This window comes from Battus philenor, unplaced genomic scaffold (assembly GCF_028537555.1).
Source record: "Battus philenor isolate CCGP_79_NKW_IND1 unplaced genomic scaffold, ilBatPhil1.0.hap1 SCAF_10, whole genome shotgun sequence".
Lineage (NCBI taxonomy): Eukaryota > Metazoa > Arthropoda > Insecta > Lepidoptera > Papilionidae > Battus > Battus philenor.
In genome coordinates, this window is record NW_027181662.1 from 14958668 (window position 1) to 14970096 (window position 11429).

At 36.7% G+C, this 11429-nt stretch overlaps 1 protein-coding gene across 1 annotated transcript; it reads left to right on the forward strand.

Moving 5' to 3' along the window:
• Positions 1-6821: 6821 nt before the first annotated feature.
• Positions 6822-9086, forward strand: LOC137927313 (coiled-coil domain-containing protein 1-like). Its single transcript, XM_068771105.1, has 2 exons — positions 6822-6864; positions 8593-9086. Exons 1-2 carry the CDS (start codon positions 6822-6824, stop codon positions 9084-9086), a joined length of 537 nt encoding a protein of 178 aa, XP_068627206.1.
• Positions 9087-11429: the final 2343 nt, after the last annotated feature.

The window sequence follows — 11429 nt, forward strand, 5'->3', positions numbered from 1 at the left end:
TAAGTAGACGATCAATATGAGTTCTGTTAAAAGCTCCAATGTCGAATAAACAATTTTATATTTATCTTTAATGGAAACTTTCGATAATGTTTGTCCTCGAATTTAACGGGACTTTCCCGGGACAGTCTAAACGACCTCACAATTGAGTTAAAATCGTTTCATTAGTTTGCGTACTTTTTAAATAAACTTTGTTTATGCTATTTTCTATTTTAAGTATTGTTTAACACATTCACTGCGGCTTGAGGTCAATTCAGCCTCATGGTAGACTTTGCACTGGTGCGGCGCGTAAAACTCGTGTTTTCTCTCTAGTGCGGCGGCTGTTTACACTCAACCGTATGAAGTATGACAAAGACAAATATAGCTTTCTTTATGTCTGCGAAGCATTGACTCAATATTGTAAAAAAATATTGATGAACATGAGGCAGAAAAGGCCTCAACCGCACTATTAGGAAGTTCAGCTTGAGGCTGATTCGACCTCAGCCGCACCAGCTGAAAGTTCTTAAAAATTGGGCCCGCAGTGAACGTGTTAAAATATACGTAAGCGAAGTGACCTATGTCTCGGTGCGCCGAAGTGTGCCGATAGGCAGATGCCAGCTCCGCATCGGGGTCAAGTCCCGGCCCGACACCAACCGCCCTGCACTAACGAGCACGACCCCCAGCCGAAATAACTCCACTCGACTTGTTTCCGTGCCATTTCGATAAGTGGCTCAATCTTCTTTGCGGATATTTCCGTCTCCCACAGTGACTTTAATAAATTAATCTAGTTCGCACAACGCTATCTGTTGGATGAAGTTGACACTACATTTTTATAAAAACTTTAAAACTGGACATTATTATAGCGTCAATAAAATAAATTAAGAGACGTAGTGAACACTATAACATGCAAAAACGTAAGCAAAATAAATTTTGAAAGTAATAAATGTAAAATTAAAAACAAATATATAAACGCTAATATCTGTAGAATACAGATCATAATGCTAATATTTAATGGAATCAGGCGTTACCTTGCGGAAGTCCATCCTAAGTAAGCAAAAGGACCAATACTTAGCCACTTCCGCACATGCAGTGGTAGTCGTGCAACAAAGTGCACCGCCCGCCAGCCCGCTGATAAATGCGTATGCGGCAAACAATGCGAATTACACAACTGCCACCGTTAATTCACTCAACACGTGTTTTACACCTCCACGGGGCATCTTCAGGAGTTATGGTACACCGATTAGAGTGTTTGACACTCGACACTCTGTGTTTGGCACTACTACACTACACTACACCCCTTTTCTTACTTAATAATAATAATAAAAATATACTTACATTAGCATTTTATACTAGGAGATCCATACTAGGAGAGATGACACTAGGATGCATCTCTAACTATATGTACACAAAAATATGCAATATGACCGCCATTTTTATTTCATCTGATTTGTTTTTATTTCCTGTGTTAGTGTATAACAATAAATAAATATCTTAATAACCTTATCAGCAAAAGTAAACACGTGTTAAGATAAATTCAATGATAGAGTTTAAATAGAAAAACAAAACATTTAATGTATCGTGTTTATCTCACGTAATAGATAATTGTTACCGATTTTAAACCGTTACAGATGTTGCAGCGGAACCTAATCTGGGTGGTAAATGGAAGGGATAATCTTCAAATTTCCGATATAAGAACGGTAATCCCTTTTGAAATATGTTCGCGGTCAGATTCTAGCGTTGATTGTATTTGTGGAAACATCTCGCGTATATTATTGTGGGTAAAAGTGCGATAGGGAAAGAATATAATCTTTGTTTTAATTTTATTTTATATTTATGTTGACAGATGTGATCGTCAATAGACGCTGTAAAGTATATATTTGCTATTACTAGAAATAAAGTTTGTGAGTTTTTTTTATTACTTAATAAAAACATTTACAAATTTATTTAATTTTTCATTTTAAAAAATGTATAATGGTTACTTTTGTATCGGCAAGTGAAACGGAAGACATTCACTTAAACCAAAGTCTGTTATGTACATAAAAAACAAATTAAAACATACTACGCATTTCAGAGACACACACTCACACACACGCACATACACGCACACACGCACGCACTTTTACGATCACACGCACACATATATACATATATAAATTTTACATGAAAAAATTATTACATAAATACGAATAAATTAATGGCTGCTAATCAGTTATTACTATCCCTATTTCAGATGCCAAACAAGTGGCTTTTATCTTCTTTTTAAAAAAGCTTTTTCGAAAATCCGAGACATTTTTAATAACTTCTTTCTTTTCATTTACTGCAAGGCATCACAGATCACGACGTTGGTTAAATGCACTGCCCATATTCAGCCAGTGGGATGTCTACCTACGCCTAGCCTGCCGGCTGGTGATCATCAAAACCAGCACCAATAGTACAGACAAAGAGACTATTTTTAATACTTATTTTAGTACATGCTAGAAGATATATACATAGTAATATAATACTAAAGAAAGAAGTACAATGGGCGGTCTTATCACATGAGGCAGTCTTCCAGACAACCATAGTATGGAATACATTTTTACATTTATTCATATATCTATAATAAATACAGTTTAATATATAACTATTTCTTTCAGCTGATAGATGCCCACTGCAAGGAATAGGCTTCACCAAGAAACAGTGACGAAGACCCGTCCTGCGTTACCTAGCATTCAGCAACTGCCTGCGACCCTACCTATATCGTCGGCGTACCTAGTGGGGGGTCGGTGTACCTAGTGGGGGGTCGGTGTACCTAGAGGGGGTCGGTGTACCTAGAGGGGTCCGTGTACCTAGAGGGGTCGGTGTACCTAGTGGAGGGTCGGTGTACCTAGTGAGGGGTCGGTGTATCTAGTGGAGTGGTCGGTGTACTTAGTGGGGTCGGTGTTCCTAGATGGGGGTCGGTGTACCTAGTGAAGGGTCGGTGTACCTAGTGAGGGGTCGGTGTACCTAATGGGGGGTCGGTGTACCTAGTGGGGGGTCGGTGTACCCATTTCCGAGGCAATTTCATACAGACAACCATAGTATGGAGAAAGTAGTGGCAATAAAAGCATATGTACATATAATAAGCATTTATTCATACATATTTATAATAAATAAAGTATAATGCTTGTATCTCAAATGCCTCAAAAAGAATAAAGAAATAGGGAAATAAAAGAAATGACTTAGAGGATAAATAAGAAAGTTTCAGTAAATATTTCTTAACTATTTTCTTAGAACAAATTTATGCGAAAAGATTTTGTTTTTGTCTTCTTCGTAAATATTATACGTGTAGTCGTATTTTATTTATTAATGTAAATACAGCCTTATAGCATCTGTCATTCCTAAAGTTCATTTCGTATTTCTGTCGACTTAAATATGACAAAGGGGTCCCACCGTCTTTTTACCGCGACGGTTACGTTTATCAACATTATACTTTTTCACAATCAAGTAAATATTACTGTCGGAAGGCTCGCATTGTAATTTTGTAAGAAATATAACCCAGGTCTCTTTAGGGTCAGAAGGAACAGGTACTAACTGTCCTCGCCTGTTTTACCTTCGATCACATCGTCATATATATATATGTATAAAAATGATTTTTTTATATAATTAAAGATGTTGTTATGGAAAAAAATATAATAATATTACAAAGAAATTTGTATAAACCGACCCTTTTTGTAATGTGTATATAGACTTGCAAAACGAAAGAACTATATTTATTCTCTCATCTCCTTTCTACCATAGGACAACAAGATGCACAGATTTACAACATACGTACACGGTCAAAATTCCTTCCACCCGCACTATGCGTATCGCTGTTATTTTTATAATGCGAACAGCCAAGCAGTGGAACAACCTGGCATCATTGTTTCCAGACAATTATAACTCAGGAGTCTTCTAGACAAGAGTGAATTGGTTTCTTCTAGGCAAGCGTGTACCATCGTAGACCTTGTCATTAAGTCAAGGTTAAGTGTTTCACCGTTTTCTATAGAAGAGTATCTCCGACAGCCTGCTTAAGTCTAATATTTTCTCCTGCTCTGTCTCTACTTTGAACTTACGCTGCTCATACCTTGGACAAGCAGGTGTTTAGTAACAGGTGCAGTGCCCCCTCTTCCACATCGGTATGTTCTTCAGCCGACATTGGTGCAGATAAGAAGAGAAACCGCCTTGTCAGATTAGCATTTACGTTTGGACACTTTACCATGGTTACAGGTGTAATAGCTTCAAACGAATGAATGTATTGCACATTTATCAGCAAAGAGCCTTAAACGTCACCTATTTCCAATTAATCCATTAATCCAATTGTCTTTTTTTATAGGTTTAATAGAATAGGCGTTTGTCTTTCATCTCACCTGATGAAAAGTGTAGGTGAAGACGAAGGTGGTACACGATCTACCAAAAGAAATCTGTTCACTCTACTCTTAAAGGCTCCAGAGTTCAACTCATCAGGAGAAATAGATCCAGGCAGGTCGTTCCATACCTTGGCGACTTTTACCAAAAACGTACTGTCAAACCTGGGTATATCAACAATGTATGGATGAAATTTTTGCCTGCGCCTAGTTGTCCGAAAAAAGTAATGAAGATGGCTCAATCGGTTCGAAAAGAGCCTTCGGGCACTCTCCAGAGTGTATCCTATAAAAAACTGATAAGCTGGCAACTCGACGACGATATTCAAGGGTATGTAGTCTGCTATTTGAGAACTTTTCGTTTCTAACTAACCTACGGGCTCTTGATCAATTGAGTCCAAAGCTTCCAGATGATATTTGGCTGCACCGTCCAAGAGGTGACTGCAGTACTCCATGCAGGATCGAACTTGGGCAGTGGAAAGATTAAGCAGCTGTTCCTAGCTGAAGTACCGCTGAACCTTTTAAAGGATTTTGACAATATATTCTTGCAAGTAAAAAGTCGAGAGAGACAGATGAACAGTTATTCATTTTAAAATGTAGTTTTTCTGAAACCATCGCTTTTTTGGATCCAGTGTACACACTATATTGTCAGCAAGACTTTGCAGTTTGATGCGTGCAGAGGAAGACTTGTCATTGATAGTCAGGACTGATTGGAGGAAACTAAAGCCTTACAGTGGATGTTAATCAGTTGACATAATGAAATGAAATACTTTAATTACATTAATACCCATTGGCGAATATAAAGCTCAACAAATCCGCTGGCTTGGTCACTTGGAGCGAATGGGATCGGATCGGAGCGTGAAGGTAGCGTACCTGGAAAAACCGAGGGGTCGAAGACCAATGGGTAGACCCAGGTATCGCTGGATCGATCGCGTTGAGGCAGACTTCCGCGAATTGAATGTCATCCAATGGCAGACGATGGCGCAAGATAGAGGAAAGTGGAAGTCTCTCGCTTCGGAGGCCAAGACCCACTTTGGGTCACTGAGCTAGCGGAGTAGTAGTAGTAGTACATTAATACCCAATCACCTGTATACAACGTGCCTTGATAAAGTTTTGCATTTAAAAAATGTTCTCTTTTAAACGATCAATATGTGTACCAGTCTTTGGTTAGCTATTACGAAATATTAAAGTAATAAATACGTAAAGGTTTTTTTTTAAGATTCTTTAAATAGACGAACGGGTTCGAGCGAAGGCCAATAAAAGCGCGAAAAGCCCATCAATCCGACATCCAATGGGAGGGAATTTTTCACGACTTCTTCAGACACTTGGCATTCAGAACATTATCGACCGCAGCCACGCCCACTGCTCCCGTCCCTCTCTGCCCGCTCCGCAACCCCTCCCAACCCCTCCCCCGCCTTCTCTGAAGACACCCTCACGGATTTAGAACTACTAATCGAATTACACGTGTATGCTGTAGTGTTTCATATTCGGAGTTGATATTGTCCAGCGACAATCCACAACACGATGACACAATCATTGTTATATTAAATTTAATTATCTTTTGTAATTTTACTTTAAAACATTCCTTCATATATTTACCTTTTGTACACAATTGTCGATGAAATATTAACCTATTTTTTACAAACCTCTAAGAAACATTATTATCATAATTTTCATCCTAATAATCGGAAACAGACTTCTTAATAAATTACTGCAGTTCCTTGCAATGAAAAAATCCTAGGTTTCAGCCCATTGCAAGGAACTGCGGGAACTGGCCTCCCCCAAAGATATTTATGCGGGGATATACCATAATCACCATGCTTGGTAGGCAGGTTGGCGATCACATTGCGGTATTGTGGCACAGATAAGACGCTGCTGCCCAATTTATAGATTCTTGCTTGTGGCAGTGGCAATCCTATATAATTAATGTACAAATTGTGAATTATATAACATTGTACACGAATCAAACCCATTTTATGTTACCTTTGTCTTGTTTTTTTTTGGCGCCCTTTTATGACAGATGACAGTAGCGAGTTGTCAAAAGAGTATAATTAGACGCTTTTTGTTTGTAAAATAAGTTTTTTTTTAATAAACTAGTTGCCTATTGTATCAGCCAAGCTTCCGCAAAAGCTTTCTTTTTTTTTTTAAAAAAAGTGGTGTCACCTTAGCGAACATAATTTATTTCTAATAATACACAACAATTATTACTATAAATGGTGTAACCAATTGCAAATGTTACGGTCTCACTCGTGTCTCAAGACACGCTGCAATAGTAGACGAAATGTTTTGTAATTTGATTCGATTTCCCGATTAAAAAAAAAATACGAATAATTTGCGTGCTTAAAGCGACAAGGAGAAATAAATATCATTTTTTTTAAATAAAAATATAAGCCACGTTAATAACATTGTTAATGACAGATGATGGTGCCTGTGACATTTGTACTGTCAAAATGGACTTTTGCGTACGGGTCAACGACCTTCAAAATGGCGTCAGTTTCTGGAAACATTCTAAACTTGTCCAAAACTGGTAATAAAACTTTATCGCGGGTTTCAAAGCGACCGACAGACTATAAAAGACACGCTTAAATTCTAGATTTTAGATTAAAGGTTTTATAATGTGGTTTACTTTTGTTAAATAATGTTACTTGATGAACTTATTTATTTATTCATATCATACTCACTGTGTATCATTGGCAATTGTCATTAGTGTTAGTAAAGAGAACAATACAATAATAGCCAAATTTGGAAGGATCTAAGATAATATTGGCTCTTGCCATCCTTCGACTTGAAGAGCAGAATAGGCACCAGAACTTTGACAAGAGTGCACGAATAAAAAAGAAGATTTAGACATATATATTGTATACTTGATTGTCAAAAAATAATTGTTGACGGACCTTATAAAAACGCTCAAGTTCACTCCGAGAGTTTCGCTGCGAGATCGAATCAGAAGATCGTGGAAAGTCTTTAGGAAAGGATCTATGTCTCCTCAGTGGGCGTCATCGGCTGAAAAGAAGAAAAACAAGAGAAGAATTGTTGACAGTGGAGAAACTTGTATTATTTCAAAATGTTGTTATGATTTTAGTCGAATATAAGAAGATTCTAGAAAACTGTTACATGTTGTATTATCTTTTAATAAACACCGTTAAGGCTATTTCACTGATATAAACTAAAAAAAATACTATGTTTATAATAAATATATTATGATTGTATTTTTAATAATTTCGTTTTAGAAATAAATAAGTATTCTATCTTTTTATCCTTTATAGGTTTCATTTGACCTCTGTCTCACCTGATGTTAAGCGAGAACCAAGTATTTATCTTGAAGACTCCTAAGTTAGAAATGTCTGGAGAGAATAACCTTCGTTATTCTCTCCAGACATTTCTAACTTAGTTGGTGTTCCACTCCTTGGCTGTTCACATAAAAGTATTAGCAAAACGCTTAGTGCTGGTGGAAGGGATTTCAAATATGTACGGATGTCATGTCTTGTTGTCAGATGAAAAAAAAGAGATGAAGGAATATCATTATTGTTAAGGGTACCGGAAAGTAATGTCGTTTTCGTTAGTTAAATTCACACAACTACATTTCTAACGAGTTTTTATTTCTTATCAACAATATATTCACCTTCGTTATCAACAACCTTTTGCCATCTAGTATACAAAATCACTGCCGAATTGGTACAAATCAATCGGTATTTGTATATATTTCTTTCGATAATTATTACAAACTCGATTACAAAATAATAAATATCACAATAACATACGAAATTTTTGTCATTATCCACGCATTGCCAATATATAATAAAGTTTGTCATATTTTCATGTTAATTAATGATTTATCTATATTGAAATATTCATTATTATCTGTATTATTTCAATACGATTGCATTGAACTAAATACTACTGGTTTACATAATCTAAAATTGACCAATCATTGATTCGTATGTTAATTTATTGCCTTGCATAGTATCTTCATCACCAGCATTTACGTTATATTATATTTTTTCTTATTCACATTTTCCAATTATACACAATTTCATATCCTTTGACTTCTTGATTATACATGTAGTCATTGTATAAATAAAAAACCTTCTGCATTTATATGCGGTGTACGCTTCATGTTGGCAGTGCGAGCATATCTGAAAATTTATCAAAAATTTAATTTACATTACTAAAGATAAAACGTTTTTAATTACGCTGTAATTAATAACGTAATATGTAAAATTTCTGTAGAAAATAATGTAAAAACGCTATCAAGACGGAGATAAAATTCGTTTATTCAACTTTTTTAATCTGTTTTATTTTATTACTCTTTACGATGATGTCGATGACGACGACGACGATGTTGATGATGATGACGACGACAACGATATTGACGATGATGACAAAGACGACGATATTGACGATGATGATGACGACGACGATGTTGACGATGATGATGACGACAACAATGTTGACGATGATGACGATGTTGACGATGATGACGACGACGACGATGTTGACGATGATAATGACGACGGCGATGTTTACGATGATGATGACGACAACGATGTTGACGATGATGACGATGTTGACGATGATGACGACGACGACGATGTTGACGATGATAATGACGACGGCGATGTTTACGATGATGATGACGACAACGATGTTGACGATGATGACGATGTTGACGATGATGACGACGGCAACAACTATGAAGACGACGATGACAATGAAGATGATTATTATGATGATGATAAATTATATTAAATTTGTATAAACAGCCTCAGGGTAAAATCCTCCTCCAAAGCTTTCCATTTTTCTCTATCTTCAGTAACTTGGAGCCACTCTCGTCCTGTTGCAGCCACGACCTCCTCAGCCTATCTAGTCAATCTCTCGCTTTGGTACCTCGTGGTACCGTTCATTTTATAACTCTTTTTAACAAAGAGTTAGAGTTTGGACGTTCTATAGATGTATATCCATGAACATATATCCCCAACTAGTATTAACTTAATACGATATAGATATACACCCAATTACATAATAATACATTTGTTAAGTATGTCAATCCAGCAGTCAGGATCTAGAACGACTGCGGTCGAGTTCGGCCGCCAACTAACCCTGGATTCGGTTACGAAACCAATATATCTCGGGTATCTATTGCATATGAACTTACAATTAGGTGTTGCTTTGTAGAACAATATAAGAAATTCAAGAGATTTATATTTATCAAATGCTTCAAAAATCAATGAACTAGCTGATTGTAGATACTGCTATAAGTCTATCAGTCTCTCTCTCTCTCTCACTCTTTTCAAGCGATGGCAAAGATCGCCTTGCGCCTGCGCTGCGCTGCCCGCAACCATCGACTTCCTGTGACCTATGTACCTAACCACGTCGTGTCAGCTCGTGGCTGCCGTTTCACGAGCTATTTAGCACCAAACATTACCAATTTGACGAGCAACTCTTTGAGCTACGTTGGTGATTTTATTTCGTTTTTATCCTTCCCCTCCTCTTCATCATCCATCTCATCATCTCCTCTACTCCATCTCGCAGCAAAATTCATAGCCTTCTCCATTGCTCTCTGGATGATCGTGAACCTTCTAATGAAGCCCGTCGTAAGTGGCCAACGTCTGGGACCCGGGTGTGATTTGAGTCTAGTATAAATATCTAGTGAATTTAGGCATTATTTTGGCATTTCCATCCTATGTAAGAAAAGGACCAATATACAGCTACACTCCGCCATGCAGCAGTAGTCGTGCAACAAAGTGCACCGCTTGCCAGCCCGCTGACAAATGCGCATGCGGCAAACAATGCGAATTACACAAACGCCACCGTTAAATCACTCAACACGTGTTTCACCCTTTCACTCGGAATCCCCAGGAGTAATGTTAAGTCTGAGTCTAGTATAAGTAATTAAAAGATTAATTAAAAGCCAACAAACGCCTGCTGCAAGGCATAGGCTTCACATACAGATCGATACGATGACCGTGTGCACTTTTACAATAAATTCCACAGAAAACTCTTGAGATCTGGCATGTAATAAAGTTCATATGATACTAAAAAAAAGTTCTGTTTCAATATTAAAATCTAATAATATAGATAAGGAATCAATTTGACATGAACCGAAAGGGCCGTTGTGGATGCTTATTACAAAACAAAGTGTGTTTAGAACAACACTCTTCTACAGTAATCGGCGATAGATATTGCACATCGACCTTTGGAAAGAGACAATCGGCTAATTTCGGCTTCGTAGGGCGTTATCTCTGTCGCACGAAATACAACGACTAACAAAACGTCACATAGGTGGTGTAGGTTGACATTTTTTTTCTTTACAATTATCTTTATCTGTCGATATATATCGTTTGGTAAATGTTATTTATTTTAATTTTTAAAATATTAATATCAATATGCACATTATTCCGCTTGCCACGTAAAATAAACTAGGCGATAGATTCCACATCAGTGTAATTATATAATCTGTTGAAATGTCAAAAATCTATAAATTATTTAAATGTTGCTGGCTCTTTATATTAGCACCTTGACTTTCGGCGTTGGCCAAGTTTAAGATGTTAAAGCATAATCGCGTGTTAATCTAAACATTCACACGAATTACGTTGGCTTTGTTATCTGCATCTTGACCCGGGATATTTTACACCTTTCGCCTTACGTAAAGGATCGACGGACGCGCGACCTTTGCCTCGCAATTAATTAAATAGAAAGAAGTATTTGACATTTCTAAAAGCGCGGGAAAATGTGAACATTAATTTAAAAGTATTTCAATGTAATTTAAAATTACATTACTTGATTAAATAATAAACGTTGACAGTTTGAAACTGTTGAAAACGTGAACGAAATTGAAATAGCATTTTCACTACACTTTCGTCCCATTACGTGATTATTTGTTATATGAAATAAATGTCGAATGTATTTTTGTACACTTTTCATTGTCAATATTTATTTTGTTATAAATAGACAACGACACATTGTAATAAAGATAAAAAATCTCGCCATATGACACTTTGGTTGTATTGAGTGACATGATGCGTTCTTTTTCTTTAAAAAAAAAGTTTTTTGTTGTGAACATTAATAATGAAATCGATTAAATTAAATTCT

Excerpts from the sequence above, each read along its gene's own strand:
- LOC137927313 (XM_068771105.1), top strand. The coding sequence starts at position 6,822 with ATGGCGTCAGTTTCTGGAAACATTCTAAACTTGTCCAAAACTG. Across the intron at positions 6,865-8,592 it reads TCTAAACTTGTCCAAAACTG|ACGGAGATAAAATTCGTTTA; the intron begins GTAATAAAACTT and ends AACGCTATCAAG.